Below are 18947 nucleotides of genomic sequence, written 5' to 3'. Positions count from 1 at the left end.
GTCTTTTTTTTTGTCTTCAGTAACATCTCTGCTGTCATTTTTTTCCTCAGACTTGACCTTCAGGTGACTTTCTGATCCACCCCAGTTCCTTTAGCCTCCATATTCTAGGGGAGTTCAACCCACAGACAGCCGTATTGTTCTTGTTCCTTATTTTCTTTGGCTCCACGTGTCTTTGTTTTCTCTTCTTTCCCTGGGAATGTTCCTATTTAAACACGTCCTAGTTGCCAGTTTCCTTCATCCACTTGGTTGCCAGTCCCCAGCCTGGGGGTCCTAGATCCCAAAGGCCTACTAGAGACCACTTTTCAACACTTTAGTCAACTGGGGGAGGCCCTACCTTGCCTGAATCAGGCTGTGCAGACCAAAGAGGCAGGTCTCTTTGTTCTGGCACTAGATCAGCTCAGTGTGGTGACCCGGTCCATCCATACTGATGAGGGAAGAGCAGGGAGACCCAGGCTCCACTGAAAGAAGGCTGAGGGGGTCCCTGGTGTGGGAAGGTGGGGACATTAGGATTCCACTTCCTGCTCTAGTGTGTGGTAGCCTATTTCAGCTTGACAGATCAGGGAAGGCCTCCCAGAGGTAACACAGGAGCAGAGACTGGATACGGGGGTGGGAGGGTGGGGGACCAGCTGTGGAAGATCTGGAGAGAAGTGTTCCAGGCAGAGGGAACAAGAGGTGCTGGAGCTCTGAGGTGGGAGCCCAGAGAAAAAGAGAGGGAAGGAGGCATGGGTGCGGGTTGGATCCTGTAGGACCCTGTGGGTCAGGGGGAGGACTTTATTCTTAGGTGTGATGGAATCCCTGGAGGGCTTTAAACAGAGAGGATGCAACCTAGGGATGCTTTTGTGTTTACTTACTTATTTATTGGCTGCGCCGGGTCTTAGTTGTGGCACGCGGGATCTTCATTGCCACATGTGGGATCTTTATTGTGGCACATGGGATCTTTCTTAGTTGCGGCATGCGGGATCTAGTTCCCTGACGAGAGATCGAACCCGGGCCCCCCCTGTATTGGGCGCATGGAGTCTTAACCACTGGACCACCAGGGAAGTCCCTGATCTAGGGATGCTTTTAAAAATGTCCCTCTGGGGACTTCCTTGGTGGTGCAGTGGTTAAGAATCTGCCTGCCAATGCAGGGGACATGGGTTCGAGCCCTGGTCCAGGAAGATCCCACATGCCGCAGGGCAACTAAGCCCGTGCACCACAACTACTGAGCCCACGCGCCACAACTACTGAAGCCCGCGTGCCTGGAGCCCGTGCTCCGCAACAAGAAAAGCCACCGCAATGAGAAGCCGTGCACCGCAACGAAGAGCAGCCCCCGCTCGCCACAACTAGAGAAAGCCCATGCACAGCAACCGAGACCCAACACACCCATGAATAAATTTATTTATTTATTTATTTATTTATTTATTTAAAAAAATATCCCTCTGGCTGCTGTGTGTAGATCCTGTCCACGCCCCTCTCCCTCCCACTCCTGCTTTTCCTGAGTTCCTATTTCCTTTTGGCCATCTCCCTCTTTTTGGTTTTTCCTTGGTTTGAGAATGTGAGATGTCTCCACAGGTCATTCCTAGGACTCTTCTCTCCTCTCCTTAGCAAATTGCTCTGTCATTCACACAAGCCTGTATACTCTTCTTGCACGTGGATAGACTCAGATCTTCTTTACTTCTTGATGCTCTCCTGGTGCGTTTGGATAACAGATCCAGGGCAGGAAAGCAGGGCTCCAAATGGTCAGTGTCCTTCACACTCTGAGTGCAGGTGTGTCCTGAAGGTATCTGGGCCCAAGTGTGGAGGGACCATGCTGGTAAACGCCTTCCGGAGCCCACTGCCTAGAAGGAGTCAACAACGTTAAGAAAAAGAATTGCCACAGTGGTGTCCCCCAGGGTTTCCACCCATTCGAGCTGCTGTAACAAAACACCACAGACTGGGCGGCTTACAAACAACTGAAATTCATTTCTCACAGTTCTAGAGGCTGGAAGTCCAAGATCAGGGCACTGGTACATCTGGTATCTGGTGAGAGCCCACTTCCTCGTTCACAGATGGCCGTCACGTGTCCTCACATGGTGGAAGGGGCAAAGGAGCTCTCTGGGGGCCTCCTGTATAAGCACACTAATGTCATGCCCTCCGTTAGGACCTCCTCACTTCCCAAAGGCCCCACCTCCTAATGTCATTACCTTGGGGGTTAAGATTTCAACATAGGAGTTTTGAGGGGACGCAATCATTCAGACCACAGCCATCAGTAGGAAAGAATAGGTGTTTATTCAAAGTCTTCCTCCACAGAAGTGTCAATTAGCAAGAAAAGCATTTTCTTAAAAACCACCAGGATCACATCTCTCTGCTCCAGCCACACATGGCCACATTACTAGAGTTAGAGAAATGAAATCGTTGCTTTTCCTGCCCTAAAAAGAAAACTTATTTATGCTGCATGGTAAGTGAAATCCAGTAAACAAATACTTCACATCTTGAGAGATTAAAAACCAACCAACCAACCAACCCAAACCTTCCTAGTTGAGTCTCTGTTATGATTTAAACAGGGAGTAAGCAGTCAGTAGCAGGAAGGTGGGAGGGCTGCAGTCCCGACCTTGGTCTGGGACCCAGGCCCTCAGGTGGGGAGTGACCAGTATGGTCTGCTCGTCATGTAAGGCTTGGCTACGAGGGGCAGCCACAGGTCGGTACGAGGTGGCTCACAGGAGGAGCAGTGCTCTTTCCTGCCACCCTAACCATTTACAAAGGCCACAGAGAAGGCACGCTTGCTGCTCACATCACTCTTGCTGTGAGGGCCTCCAGCTTCTCAAGTCTTGCCTGAGGCCTCAGCCTCATAGACCTGGAGACATACATGCATCAGCCAAGCTCCCTGTTGTAGATGGGTGGGCCCACAGCAAGGAGTCAGCAGAAATTCCATAAGGCTCAAGGAAACAGAAGACACTGGTGATGGGGATTTTGCAGTTTAACTACAACTTTGCCGACATTTTTTTTTTTTTTTTTTTGGTACGCGGGCCTCTCACTGTTGTGGCTTCTCCCATTGCGGAGCACAGGCTCCAGACGCGCAGGCTCAGTGGCCATGGCTCACGGGCCCAGCCGCTCCGCGGCATGTGGGATCCTCCCGGACTGGGGCACGAACCCGCGTCCCCTGCATCGGCAGGCAGACTCTCAACCACTGCGCCACCAGGGAAGCCCCAGAGGGTTGGTTTTTAAACACCTACCAGTATACCACCGGTCAGTTCCTAGCTAGTATCTAATGTATCTAAATAGGTTGCACTTGGTAAGCACTCAGTACTCAGCATTGCTAGTTGTCACAACAGAAATGAGCTTGGGGAACAACTAAGGTCATGTGAGGGGACCAGAGGACATGCTCAAAAATGCAGTATGGCTCCTGGAACCTCAGAACAGTTCCTTTCCTGCTTCCCTCTGCTTTGTGTCCTCCACACCTCCACTACCACTCTGTAGGGGATTGTTTATACCCTCTGCACTAAGGCAAATCCCAGAGAGACCAGATGAGCAGTCAGGGGCAGGAAAAGCTAGCAGTACTGGCCAATTCCCCCCCAACTCAGCAGGTTTCTCCACACCTGCAGGCATTCGCGTGGGCTGTTCCCTGTCCCTAGAGCACATATACCTCATAAAAGGTGTGGTGAAAGGTTACTAAGAGTTGATGATTCCTGAAGGCCCAGAAGTGGGTCTCAACTGACAGGTTCCAACTAGCACCAAGGAGTTTCAAATGCTAACTGGCATTTCAAGGAAGAACAGTGTGATTTGAAAGAACTAGTTCACTAATATATCGCATTCCTGTGTTTTCCCAATAGTGTCTAGAAGACCCAGGTCTGAGTCCCAGCTCTGTCACTGGGAAAATAACTTTGACCTCTTTGGGCCTCAGTATAATTATCTGTTCAGTTGTAATTATAACACGTGCCTGCCAACCAGCCAGCACTAATGTTTGGCTATAATTTTGTAATGTGTATAACCGTTCCCAAGTATACCCAGTAGAGTCAAGGCTGACAGTGCACAGAGGATGCAGTCATTACTATTACAAAAAGGAAGAATGAGGAATGGGTAGAGATATCTAGTACTGGAAGAGTACAGAAGAAACTAATAACACTGATGACACCCTGGGAGAAAAACTGGATGGCTGGGGACAGGAGTGGATGGGAGACTTTCCCCTGTAGACCCTTTTGTATTTTTTGCATTTTGAATCATGGGAATTTCTTACCTATTCAATAAACACATAAAAAATATATTTTATAAATTGTAAAGGGCTAGGCAGGTTAAAACTGTGTAATAATTATTGTTATAAATAACATTGATGATAAAAGTGAGTCCTGAAAAGGGAAAAGGTTAAAGCATAGCAGATGACCAGAGGAAAATAGTTAAGCAAACCATTACACTTTAAATAGTTACACACTCAATTATGTTACTGTTTCACTGAATCCAAGATCTCATTCAATGTACGACCATCTTATATACAACTAAGAAAGAAAACACACTGGCAATTAAACTAAGACCAAATGCATTCTTTTTTTTTCTATTCTTAATTGGACAGTCTTTTATTGTTGAGTTGTAAGAATTTTTACATATTCTGGACACATGTCCCTTTTCAGATATTTGACAAATATTTTCCTTCATTCTGTGGGTTGTGTTCTTGCTATCTTTAGAAAAAATCTTTTTTTATTGAAGTATAGTTGATTTACAATGTTGTGTTAGTTTTGGGTTACACCAAAGTGATTCAGTTACACATATATATATTTTTTCTTTTTCAGATTCTTTTCCATTATATGTTATTACAAGATATTGAATATAGTTCCCTGTGCTACACAGTAGGTCCTTATTGTTTATTTTATAGTACGTATCTGTTAAACCCAAACTTCTAATTTATCGCCCCCAACCCTCTACCCTTTGGTTACCATAAATTTGTTTTCTATGTCTATGAATCTATTTCTGTTTGGTAAATAAGTTAATTTGTCTCATTTTTAAAAAATTCCACACACAAGTGATATCATATGATATTCTTTACACTTAAAACTTTTTATTTTAAAACTCAGCTTTAAGCTCACCTGGGCACATGCTTCTGTTTTTCAATCACTCATGCATACCACACACACAAAAAAGGAAAAACAAGTGAAATAAATAAATAGATTCTTCCCGTTTAGAGTCCAATACTAACCCTGGGTCACGGATGTCCTCACGATCATCCTCTGTGCCTTTCAGGCAATGATGATGTGGCAATTCTTAAACAGTCCTCCACTATACTGTTTCTGGAGTTTTCTTCCAAGCCATTGATACCCATTCCGCAAAGGCCCACAATACACAATCTCTTTGCACAAACCTCGGTGAATAAAGGTGACCCAGCCTCACCGACCTGAGGGTAGGTGGAACCTTCCTTTCTGTGGTCTATGAAGCATCTGGCTAGCTTGGCGTGGAAACAAAGAACTGCAGTCCTTTCTCCAGCAACATTTATTCCATTGGTATAAAGCTTACTCCCCACTGTTCTGCTTCTGTGCCTGTGTCCACAAAAGCATTTATTTTCAGCATTAAGTCACAGTATCTTTTTTTTTAAACATCTTTATTGGAGTATAACTGCTTTACAATGGTGTGTTAGTTTGTGCTTTATAACAAAGTGAATCAGCTATACATATACATATATCCCCATATGTCTTCCCTCCTGTGTCTCCCTCCCACAGTATCTTCTTGAAGACATTTTTTTTTTTTCTTTTTTTTTGCGGTATGCGGGCCTCTCACTGTTGTGGCCTCTCCCGTTGCGGAGCACAGGCTCCGGACGCGCAGGCCCAGCGGCCATGGCTCACGGGCCCAGCCGCTCCGCGGCATATGGGATCCTCCCAGACCGGGGCACGAACCCGTATCCCCTGCATCGGCAGGCGGACTCTCAACCACTGCGCCACCAGGGAGGCCCCTTGAAGACATTTTTAAAGCAATTACTCAACACACCAACAATGCACTTAACCTCAATATACACTGCTGGGACATGGCTTTCACATACAGATGGTGAAAACCAAGTTACAGCTGCTGCCGGGCTGACAGCGATTTTAAGCAGCATCCCAATTTCAGAGATGTGAAAATGTAAAAAAAAAAAGTTCATCTTAGAGTAGATGAAATAGGGTATTATCTATACTTTCCTGATTTTCCAAGTTCTCTCTGAAGAACAACTAACATTCATAGTCAGAAAAAGAGTTAACTTTTTCTGAAAAGCTAAATCAAGTATTATGCAATCATTAAAAATTATAGTTTCTAAAGACTACAGGAGTAAAAGTCATGAAACAACATTAAGGTAAAAAGAGGGGGAAAAGGCAGAATATAAAACTGGATGTACCATGTGACTATGATAGTCAGAAGCATACATTCACACTGAAGAGACTGGAATGAAATCTTATCAAAACGTTAACCATAATTATCTCATGGGGCTACAGATGACTTTTTAAAAGACTGCATTTTGGGGTATTTTCCAAATTTTCTCTAAAGGATACATATTACCTTAAAAAGCAAAAAATAATCATTAATGTAAACATAAATATAAAGCTGCCACATAAATTCCTGTCCCTGTTGAAGACATTTAGAAATGTTACACTGACTCATATTCAGATTTTTAAATGTGAATTCCTGTTTAATTGAAGGAAATACTTTATCAATAAACTGAAAGTTCATGCACAAATACTCAACTCTTTGGAAAAATCTTTTAAAAAAGGTATGAAGTTGGTTGGCAAGGGCTGTGGGTTGGGAGCTAAGGGGACAGCTAGTGCAAGGCCACCTACTGATCAGGCCTCATACTGCTGGCATCCACTCCTCTTCCTCTGTCTTAAAGAGCTCCTGTTCAGTTCCAGTCCCTCAGGAGAGGCAGACTCACCTTCAGCCCCAGGTCTAAGAGGAGCTGCACCCCTTACTATCCACCGGTTCAAGAATGAGCATGTGAAATGATTCATAACAAGGGGTAAAGGAAAAAAAAAAGATTTGCTGGGCTTTCTGAGAACTTCTGGAAGCCAACGCCTCCTTGTCTCCCAGGGTATGTCCAGTGGGCTCTGGGGCCCAGAGCTACTCAGTCCAGAGAATTTCACAAAAACAGAGCAGGAGCTCCAAAATCACTTCCAAAGCTCTATGGACCTTCAGTTCTGTGAGCAAGGGTGGCTGGGTCTCTGTTACTTGCAGCCAGGGCTTCCTAAGTCATCCCAGTGATGTCTTCTGACCACTGTGGGCTGTTTCTCCCAGGTCTTGATACAGAATTTGCAGGGTCCTCATGCAAAATGAAAATGCGGGGTTTCTTGGTCAAAATTATTGAGAATTTCAAGACGGTGACTGCACAGCATTAAACCAAGGGCAGGGCCCTTCACAAGGGGCCCTGTGAGACCTTATGAGTCACATACTGGTGAAGCCAGCTCTGCTTACTTCCTTTATTGGTTCCTACCAAGGAAAGTTCTCCCTGGCCTTGTGACCTCAATTACCTTACATCTACGGTTCCCATGTGATCCTCAAGGTCCAAGCTTGTTACTCCTAGTTCTCCTTTTTGTAAATCTTACCAGCCTACATGTTCACACATGTAAGTTCAAACCTACCCTCCTTATCTCCCGCACCCTGCTCCCTGCCCTCACAATGTCTGATTCCCCAACACAGGCAATAATACTACCATCCAGCCAGCTACCCATCTTGTGCACCTCCCTCTCTCACTTTCACCACATACTCTTTTTCAAGTCTTGTCAGTTCTGCCCTTCCACATCATCCAAGTATAGTTCTTGCCTCGGTATCCATTCCATGGTCATTCACTTGGATGAAGCCTTTGCTGGACTTTCACAATACCCTCCACTCTCCCTTTGTTCCAGTGTCTGGCCCACTCCAGGCCACATCAGAGCCAGAAGGCTCTTTTTACAACACAGATCTGAGCATGTCATTCACCTGTCTCAAAGTCCTAGGATGACAGATGACCTCTTTCAGAGAATAATTTGCCGAAAACATTCTTTTTTGGAGGGCTGTTTATTAAAAAGAGCCATACCCTTAGAGATCCTGCAATCTCACCTCTGGCAATCAAGCCTAAGCTCACCACACAATGATGCTTATTACAGCATTATTTACTTTATATAAAATTTAGAATATCAGGGGCAGTTAACTCATACTGAGCACTTGATATATGCCAAACATGTACTAAACATGTATCATCTAAGTCTCAAAAAAACACCTGTAAAAACATGTGGACACGGAGGGTGGGAATGATTAAGTGCCTTGCCCTCTGACATCCATGTCCAGTGTGTTTATTCACTACAGGTAATGATTAAATAAGTTACTGGAAGTGTACTTACGGAATGCTAATGTTAAAAATTACAGTTATGGGGATTCCCTGGTGGCGCAGTGGTTGAGAGTCCGCCTGCCGATGCAGGGGACGCGGGTTCGTGCCCCGGTCCGGGAAGATCCCACGTGCCGTGGAGCGGCTGGGCCCGTGAGCCAGGGCCGCTGAGCCTGCGCATCCAGAGCCTGTGCTCCGCAACGGGAGAGGCCACAACAGTGAGAGGCCCGCGTACCGGGGAAAAAAAAAATTACAGTTATGAATACTATTTCACAACATGAAAAATGCCCACGTTTAATGCTATATGAAAAAGCAGGATACAAAATATAGCATAATTTATTTGAAGTATAGGTAAAATATTGGTAGTAGATATGCTAGAATGTCAACAAACAGAAGTGAAATATGGCAGAAGTGAAAATACCTTTTCTTTCTTCTACTGTTGTGCATTTTCCAAATTCTAGTTAATATATTAAACGCCTGCAAGGACTCCCGATTACTTACAGGATTAAAAAATTATCCCAGCACTGCCCCTAAGGCCCACCCACTCCCATCCCCTGCTCCAGCAGCGCTTAAACCCCAGTCATCCCCTCCCCGCCCCAAGCCCAACCACGTCGTCTCTCCCGGGCCACGAATGCCCTTGTCCCTTTTCTGCACCTGCTGAGATCCTACTCATCCCTTAGGGCCCAGCTCCAAACTCGACTCCTCTGCTCAGCCCTCCAGACACCCCGACAAGAGCATACCCTCCTTCCTCTGGGGCCCGCCGCCGTCACTCTGCCCAGGAAGCCCGCGCACATGGCCCAAGGCGTGGCGAGTCCGCAGCTGGTTCCAAGTGCCGGGTCGAGACGCTCCGCTCGCCCCGCTCCGCCCCACGCTAGCCACGTGGCCTCGCCCCGCCCCGCACGCAGCGCGGTGCCCTTTTAAGGCCGCGCGGGGGCTGGTTCTGCTTCTCTCAGTGGCAGGTGTGGCCGTACTCCGTCCCTTCTCAGCTGCGTTCACTTGGCGGCCGCGCCACCCCCGCTCGCGAATCGACGCTTCGGACTAGCAAGGAGCCTGAGGGCGGGAAGACTCCTTACCTTCTGGATCCGCTTCAGCGCCATCCTGCCCCCGCTGCTGGGGACAGGGGCGTCCGGCCCGGGGCTGCCAGAGGCGGCCCCCGGCCGGCTCGGTCGCCGCGCTGGGCTGCAAGCTGGGAACGGCCGCCTGCGCGTGCGCGCCGCGGGGCACTATGGGGCGGCGTTCTGGCTGTGGTGCGTCCCGGCGCGTCCCGGCGCCGGCGAGTGGAGCAGGCCCCGGCGACCCGGAGCGGCCGCGCCTCCGGTTGCCTCTCCTCTGGTCTCTGCCGCCCCGCGACCCTACCTCCCGGGTCAGTGAGGGTCTAGGGAGGCTGGCGGAGAGAGGGGCGGTCGTTGGTTTAACAGGGACCCGCCGAACACCCAGGAGGTATCGCGGCCGTGCCCTCTGACCCACCCCCGCGCCGTGTTCCATCCCAGGCTGTCACATACTCCTGAAAGTAGTGGTTCTGCTTTGAACTTAATTCTGTAAGTATTCATCCCCTTTCATGTGTTATTTGTCAAATATGTTACAGCTCTTTCCATAGAAATACACGTAGTAGAGCTTTATATGCAGTGGACCTGAAGATGTGCATTTTCAGTAATGCTTTAGTTGATTTTGATGCACTGCCAAGGGTGAGAACCACGGCCTTAAACTGTACATATCCAAACTTAACTGTCTTCTTCCCCCTTTTCCCAAGACCTGACAGGCATCTAGGTCAGAGTTTTTGGGCTAGGAGCTATTAGTGTGTCAAAGTCAGTTTAATGGGTTGCAACCAATATATATATATTTTAATGAAATAAAATAGAATGCAAAATCTCAGTGCATTTCGCATAATAAAGGTGAGAATTGTGAAAGTTCTGTTGTGTGTGTTTGTGTGTGTGTGTGTAGATGATAATATTTATCCTCCAAATTTGGGCACTTTTGAGAGTGAAAGGGGGTGCAACTCTAGGACCAAAGGTGTAATCTGAGGCTGTCTGCGACCAACCAGGACATATGGTCATCTGCATGTGAGTGCGCAGAATATAAAATATATCTCAGACATTTCCATGGTCCCCGGCCATGTCTTTGTCCAGAAGTCTTCAAGGATGCCCCGTGGCCTGCATGGATTGCATCCCATGCCATGGAAGGCCCTTCAGAATCCAGTGTCATCCAGTCTGGCTTACTATCAGGGGTTTACATCACTGCTCCGTTGACATTCCTTTACTCCTGGTTGCCCTCTAGAAAACTTCTCTTTTTCCCCTAAAGCACAGCCATCACTCACCTTGTAAAGCCAGTTCAAGCCATCGCCCTCTGAATGGCCCTGGTTGGGCACCACCTCTCCTTGGTGTAGCATGGCAACACAAATTCCTGTTAGTCCATGAGTCATCCATCCCCACATTGTTTACATGGCTCTCCCCTCATAGAACAAATGGTCCTCAATTTTTATGAATGTTTATATGTTTGTGTGAGACTATAAATTTCAGTGACAGTGATGGTTATCCCTGGATGGTGAGTTTACTACATTAGTTTACTAATGTTAATTTCTAAAATTTCCAGAGAATTTGCATCACTTGTATAATCTAGAAAAAAGAAAAGAAACAGAACTGTATTGAATAGCAAATGAAAAATTCCATTTCTACTTCCTTTTGGTAGTCTAGAACATAGTCTTCTAAACTTTTTACATAGATTTTTATAGTTTTTTTATGTTGAAGTAATTTTAGATGCACTGAAGTTTTGCAAATATAATAAAAGATATGAAAGTTGACAAATTGGACTTCATAAAAATGTAAAACTTTTGTGCTTCAAACAGCACCATCAAGAAAGCAAAAAGAATGAGAGAAAATACTTGCAAATCATATATTTGATAAGGATTCAGTATCCAGAATATATAAACTCTTACAAGTCAATAAAAAAGATAAACTCATTAAAAACTAGGCAAAGGATTTGAGTAGAAATTTCTTCAAAGAAGATATAGAAATGGCCAATAAGCACATAAAACAAAAAAAGCTCAACATCCTTAGTCATTACAAAAATGCAAATCAAGGCCACAATTAGATACTACTTCATACTCTCTTGGCTATGATCAAAAGGACAGATAGTAACAAGTGTTGGTGAGGATGTGGAGAAGTTGAAACCCTCACACTTCACTGGTGGGAATATAAAATGGTGCAGCTACTTTGGAAAATAGTTTGGCAGTTCCTTAAAAAGGTAAACATACAATTATATGACCTGGCAATTCCATTCTTAGGTATATACCCAAGGGAAATTAAAACATGTCCACACAGAAACTTGTATGCAAATATTTACAGCAGCATTTTTTATGCTAGCCAAAAGGTCAAAATAACCCAAATGTTGAATGGATAAGCCAGATGTCATACAGCCACACAGTGGAATAATTTTGGCAATAAAAAGGAATGAAGTACTGATAATATGCATCATGAATATATTCGATTTCTGGGGTTGCCATATCAAAGTACCAGAAACTGGGAGGCTTAACAGAAATTTATTGTCTCATAGTTTTGGAGGCTGGAAGTCTGAAATCAAGGTATTGGCAGGGTTGGTTTCTTCTGAGGGGTGTGAAAGAAAATCTTTTCCATGCCTATCCTCTAGCTTCTGGTAGCCTCAGGCATTCTGTGGCTTGCAGATGGTGTTCTTCCTGTGTCTTGACCTCATCTTCCCTCTAAGTGTATCTATCTCTGTGTCCAAATTTCCCCTCTTTACGAGGACTCAATCATTGGATTAGGGCCCACCACAGCTAATGACCTCATCTTTACTTGACATCTGCAGAGATCCAAATTTCAAATAAAGGCACATTCACAGGTACTGGGAACTTCAACATCTTTTGGGGGTACACAATTCAACACATAACAGTGGATGAACCTCGAAAACATTATGCTGAAAGAAAGAAGTCGGTTACAAAAAGCTTCCATTTCCATATGATTCCATTTATATGAAAGGTCCAGAATAGGCAACTCTAGAGACAAAGTGTATTAGTAGTTGCCTAGGGCTGAGGGAGAGCAGGATTGCTAGTGGGTAAATTATACGTCTGTAAAGTTGTTTGAAATATAACAATACTCAGAGTTCTTGTATACCCTTCATCCAGCTTTTAATGTTAGTATATTACATAACTGTAATATAATTATTTGAGAAAATTAACATCTATACAATACTCTTTACTAATTTACAGTCTCCATTTAAATTTCGTTAGTTATCTAAACATGGATACCAAGGGGGAAAGGGGGGTGGGATGAATTGGGAGATTGGGGTCAATATACACTATTGATACTAAGTATAAAATAGATAAATAATGAGAACCTATTGTATAGCACAGGGAACTCTACTCAGTGCTCTGTAGTGACCTAAATGGGAAGGAAATCCAAAAAAGAGGGGATACATGTATACATATAGCTGATTCACTTTGCTATACAGTAGAAACTAACAACATTGTAAGGCAACTATACTCCAATAAAAATTTTTAAAAATAAAATAGTTCAATAAAAGATGGTTCTTAAAAAAAATTATCCGGGCCTCCCTGGTGGCGCAGTGGTTGAGAGTCCGCCTGCCGATGCAGGGGATACGGGTTCGTGCCCCGGTCTGGGAGGATCCCATATGCCGCGGAGCGGCTGGGCCCGTGAGCCATGGCCGCTGGGCCTGCGCGTCCGGAGCCTGTGCTCCGCAACGGGAGAGGCCACAACAGTGAGAGGCCCGCATACCGCAAAAAGAAAAAAAAAAAAAAAAAAATTATCCAAGCAATGTCTTTTTTTCTGGTTCAGGATCCGATTTAGGATCCCATGTTGCGTAGGTTTATCCTGTTGCCTTAGCCTCCTGGAATCTTAGACAATTTTTAGTCTTTCTTTGTCTTTGATGATCTTGACACTTGAAGAGTATGGGAAAATTATTTTGTAAGATGTCCCACAATTGGGGTTTTCTGATTGATGAGAAATCAATCAATTTGGGTTTTCTGATTGACGCATTTTTGGCAAGACGATTACAGAAGTGATGTGCCCTTCTTGGTGCATCATATTAGAGGTACGTGAAATTGGTAAGTCATTACTGGTTAAGTCTGATCATTCTGTTAAGTTGTTATTTATCAGATTTCTCCACTGTAAAGTTAAAAAATTTTCTTTTTAAATTAATAAGTAGCTTGTGGGGAGAAACTTTAAGACTGCATTTACCTTATTTTTTAAATCAGAATTTCATCCAGTAATTTTAGACTTCATTCTTGCTCACAGCAAGTATTACTGTGGTATTTACCAAATGGTGATTTTCTATTTCCTGTTTTCTTTCTACTTTTGTTAAATGGAATTCTACTCTAAGGAAGAGCTGTCCTTTCCCCTCCATTTATTTACAGACAGTCCCTGACTTAAAGTGGTTTGACTTATAATTTTTTGATTTTACGACAGTGTGAAAGCAATAGAAGTTGAGTAGAAACTGTACATCGAATTTTGAATTTTGATCTTTTCCTGAGCTAGTGATATGTAGTATGATACTGTCTTGTGATGCTGGGCAGTGGCAGTGAACCAGTCAGTCACACAGTCAGGGAGGTAAACAACCAATACACTTAGAACTATTCCGTACCCTTACAACCATTCTAGATTTTTACTTTCAGCATAGTATTCAATAAAATACATGAGATATTCAGTAGTTTATTATAATATAGGTTTTGTGTTAGATGACTTTGTCCAACTTTAGGCTAACGTAAGTGTTCTGAGCACATTTAAGATAGGCTTGGCTAAGCTATGATGTTCCATAAGTTAGGTGTATTAAATGCATTTTCAACTTATGGGTTTATCAGGACATAACCCCATCATATTTTGAAGATCTGTATTTATTCAATTATTTTGTTTATAACAGTATGGACTCATGAATGTTTATTCTATCAGTATTAATCCATTAGTGTCATTTATTATGCTGCTCAAATTGTCCCACATTTGGCCATTGAAAGCTTGTAGAAAGCCTCTAAGATGGCCTCCAACAATACCTACCTCTTAGTATTCAGGCCCTTTTTTAATCTTCTCTCCTTGAGTGTGGGCTGGATATAGTGACGTTTCTAATGAATCGAAAAGGTGATGGGATGTCACTGCTGAGATTAGGGTTAAGTAAAAGACTGGCTTCTCTCTTGAGCAGACACTCTTGCTTTCTCATTCTCTTGTTGCCTTGCTCCTTCACTTCCTCACTGTGATGGAAACCAGCTGCCATATTGTGAGCTGCCCTATGGAGAGGCCCCTGTGCCAAGCAACTGAGAGAGGCCTCATAGCAATAGCTAGTGAAAAACAGGCGCTCAGCCCAACACCCCACAAGAAACTGAATCCTGCCAACACCATAGTAATGAGCTTGGAAATTCATCCTTCCTTATTTAAGCCTTGGGATGATCCTGGCTGACAGCTTGACTGCAACCCCATGAAAAACCTTGAGCCAAGGGAATCTGTATTAGTTTGCTAGGACTGTCATATGTACCACAGTCAGGGTGCCTTAAACAGCAGAAATTTATTTTCTCACAGATCTGGAGGTCAGAAGTCCAAGATCAAGGTTCTGGCTGACTTGGTTTCCAGTGAGGGCTCTCTTCCTGGTCCTTCTCACTATATATTTACATGGTCTTTCCTTGGTGCATCTACATAGGGAGTGGGGCTGCATGGGGAGAACACTAGTTCTCTGGTGTGCCTTATAAGGACACTAGCCCTATTGGATCAAAGCCCAACGTTATGACCTCATTTAACCTTAATTACTTCCTTAGAGGCCCCATCTCCAAATACAGCCACACTCAGGGGTAGGGCTTCAAAATATGAATTTGGGGGGGGAAATAAACAAGGACCAAGAAAGAGGCAACTTAGCAAGACAGAAAACTTACAGACAATAACTGCTTTACTGCAGCCAAACACCATGGAACAAAATGGGCCGTAATCCCCCTCAGCAAAGATTAAGTGGGGAACCTAGACTTCCATGATTGTTTTGCTGGGATGATTTCAAAAAAGACCAAGAGAAGCTGGGATTGTCATGGCCACCCAATGATAATGAGACCTTTCATCCTTCATAGTGTTCATGAAAGTCATGAACATGACATAGTGTTCATGAAAGTCATGAACATGTAGGGAGCAGTTACAAGGCACTCTCCCCTCTTCCCCCCACCCCTCATGCCTCGTATTAGGGTTCTCCTGAGAAACTAGAGGGAGGTGGGAAGAAGAGATGAGCCAGGAACACTAAGGGCAAGAGAAGATTGATATCAGCTCAAGCATTTGTGCTTGAGCTTTTGTTCTGTTCAGGCTCTCAATAGATTGGATGATACCCACCCACTTTGGGGAGGACCATCAGCTTCACTCAGTCCACCAATTCAAATGCTAACCTCTTCTGGAAACACTCTCACAGCACATCCAGAAATAATCTTTATGATCAAGGCATCCTATAGCCCAGTCAAACTGACATATAAAATTAATCATCATACCCTCCCAGCCAGGGTGATGGAATTTCACCCCCACTTGGTAGAATTGAGGTGGGGTCTTCCTTTCTGTGCTGATGTGATGTCAGAGGAGCCTGTAAAACAGAAGGTTTAAATAGGATCTGAGTCTCAATTCAGTAATCAAAATGTCCAGGGTACAACTGAAAATCACTCATTATACCAAGAACCAAGACTATCTTAACTTGAGAAAGACAAGATAATCATCAGACACCAAACCAGAAATGACACAGAGATGGGCATTTTCTGACAAAGGTTTTAAAGCAGGCATGATAAAAATACTTTAATTAAAAAATTCTGAAAATGATTGAAACAAAAAACTAGAAAGTCTCAGCAAAGAAATACAAAATATAAAGAGGAACCAAATGGAAAATTTTAAACTGAATATTACAATAAAGGAAATAGTAAACTCACTAGATGGATTCAGTAGCAGAGTGGAAATGATAGGGAAAGGATTGGTGAAAGTAAAGATAAAACAATAGAAATTAACCAACAGAGAAAAATAGATTGGAAAAAAAAAAGTGAATAGAGCCTCAGGGACCTGTGGTAGTATAACAAATGATCTAATATTTATCTCATCTGCATCCCAGAGGGAGAGGAGAAGGAGGGTGAGGTTGAATACATATTTGAATAAATAATGACTGAAAAAAAATTTGGCAAAAGACATAAAGCTACAGATTCAAGAAGCTGAGCTAACCCAAAATAGGATGCACCCCCCAAAATATCATGCCAAGATACATCATAGTCAAAATTCTGAAAACTAAAGATGAAAAATCTTGAAAGCAGAAAGAAAAAAATAATACTTTACCTATAAGTAAAAAACAATTTGAATTACAGCAAGTTTCTTATCAGAAACCAAAGAGGCCAGAAGGAAGGGGCATCACATTTCCAAGTGCTGAAAACAACTATAACTAAGAATTCTATATGCAGTGAAAATATTCTTCAGGAATAAAGTGTATAGATATCAAGACATTCTCAGATGAAGGAAAACTAGAAGGGTTTGTCACCAGTAGATCCACCCTATTTTTTTAAAAAAAGGGCTGAAGGAGGTTCTTGAACTGGAAAGGAAATGATAAAAGAAGAATTCCTGAGACATCAGGAAAGGAGATAGAACAATAGAAAGAGTAAAAATATTAGTTAATACAATGGAATTTTTTCTCTTAAGTTTTCTAAATTATATTTGGTGAGTGAAGCAAAAATTGTAACATTGTCTGTGGATCTCAAAGCATGTAGGGGAAACATTTAGGACAATTGTATTATAAATGACAGAGGGTAAAGGAACTGAAAGGATTGAAAGGTTTTTACACTTGACTCAAACTGGTGAAATCTTGACACCAGAGGACTATGAAAAGTTACGTGTGCATAATATAATACAACAACTAAATGTCTATACAAAGAGATACATTCAAAAGCACTATTGATAAAGCAAAATGGAATTCTAAAAGAAAAAAAAAAGGTACAAGTAACCCAAAGGAAGGCAGAAGAAGAAAACATAAGAAACAAAATAAAATGAAACATAAAACCCTGCTGAAGTCCTAGCATATCAATAATTATATTACATGTAAATGTCTGAATATACCAACTAAAAGAGAAGAACAGAGTAGATAAAAAACAAGACCCTACTATATGCTCCCCACAAGAAACTCAGTTCAAAATTAATGGTATATGTAGGTTGAAAGTAAAAACATGGCAAAAGATATGCAATGCAAACAATCAGAAAAAAGCTGTAGTGGCTACATTAATGTCAGATAAAGTAGACTCTAGAGCAAAGAAAATCACTGGGGTCAGAGAGGGGCATTTCATAATACTGAAAGGGTCAGTCTATCAAGAAGACATGGCAATCCTAAATTTGTATGTACCAAACAGAGCTGCAAAATACTTAAAGCAAAAACGGACACAACTGAGAGGAGAAATTGACAAACCCATGATTATAGTTGGAGACTTCATTGCCCCTCTTTCAATAATTGACTGAACTACATGGAAAATCAGCAAGGTTATATAATAACTCAACAGTACCATAAATTAACAGGATGCAGCACGCACACACACACACCACTTCACCCAACAACGGCAGAATACACATTCTTTTCAAGTTCCCATGGATAGTTTACCAAGATAGACCACTTACCATGATAGGGCCATAAAACAATCTTCAACATATTTAAAATAATTGAAATCATACTGTGTGTGTTCTCACCACAAATGAACCAAGCTAAAAATCAGTAACAGAAAGATAACAGGAAAATCTCCAAACAGTTGGAAACAAGTTGCTAAATAATCTTTGAGTCAAAGAGGAAGTCTCAAGGGAAATAAAAACAATACATTGAACTAAATGAAAATGAAATTAAAACATACCAAGATGAGTGGGCTATAACTAAAGTAGTGCTAGAGAAAAATTTATAGCACCAAATTCTTACATTAGAAAAAAGGGAAAGTCTCAAGAAAATCATGTAAGCTCTCACTTTAGGATCCTATAAAAAGAAGAGCAGGGTAAACCCAGAGGTGCAAATTGAAAGTAGAAAAACAATAGAGAAAGTAAGCAAAAGATGGTTCTTTGAAAAGATCAATAATATTGCCAAATGATGCAAATTAGCAATATCAGAAATGAAGTGGGATACCACTACAAATCTTGTAGATTTCAAAGGAGTAATAAGGAAATATAAATAATTTTACATACCTAAATTTGACAACTAAAGTGAAATGGACTAATTCCTCAAAAATCATCCAATATGGAAGACAAATTTTTATAGTTCTATAAATATTAAAGAAATTGAGTTTTTAATTTAAAACCTCGCAAGAAGGGACTTCCCTGGCGGTCCAGTGGTTAAGACTCCATGCTTCCAATGCAAGGGGCATGTATTCAATCCCTGGTCAGGGAACCAAGACCCCACATGTCATGCAGTGTGGCCAAATAAATAAATAAATAAAATAGAAATAAAACATAAAAACTCCAAAGAAAGAATCAGATGTTTTCAGCAGAGAATTCTACCAAACATTAAAAGAAGAAGCAATTCTATACATTATCTACCAGAAAGCAGAAAAGGAGAAATTCCCCAACTCGTTTTGTGAGGCCAGTGTTATCCTGATACCAAAATCATACAAAGACCATTCAAGAAAGGAAAACTGAAGATTAATATCTCTCATGAATACAGATGCAAAAAATCCTCAATGAAACATTAATAAGTGGAATTCAGCAATATA

The 18947-nt window shown here is 42.6% G+C and overlaps 2 protein-coding genes across 3 annotated transcripts in view; one reads left to right on the top strand and one right to left on the bottom strand.

Annotated features, from left to right (window-relative positions):
* Positions 1 to 1470: 1470 nt before the first annotated feature.
* On the bottom strand, positions 1471 to 9748 carry LOC308622413 (uncharacterized protein; the record flags this gene model as incomplete). Its single annotated transcript, XM_081243848.1, has 2 exons — positions 1471 to 1817; positions 9337 to 9748. 2 exons carry the CDS (start codon positions 9746 to 9748, stop codon positions 1720 to 1722), a joined length of 510 nt encoding a protein of 169 aa, XP_081099974.1. The 3' UTR covers positions 1471 to 1719.
* Positions 9516 to 18947, top strand: part of LOC308622412 (up-regulator of cell proliferation) — a 77616-nt gene continuing 68184 nt past the window's right edge. Inside the window, exon 1 of one of the 2 annotated variants that reach the window (XM_081243846.1) lies at positions 9516 to 9801. The gene's annotated coding sequence lies outside the window, so the exon portion shown is untranslated. The remainder of the gene's footprint in view (positions 9802 to 18947) is intronic. The other variant, XM_081243847.1, reaches the window with a different exon arrangement.

Source organism: Mesoplodon bidens (genome assembly GCF_964165515.1).
Source record: "Mesoplodon bidens genome assembly, chromosome: 9".
NCBI lineage: Eukaryota > Metazoa > Chordata > Mammalia > Artiodactyla > Ziphiidae > Mesoplodon > Mesoplodon bidens.
Note: the sequence above shows the minus strand (reverse complement) of the source record. Positions and strands in the feature narration are given on the sequence as shown.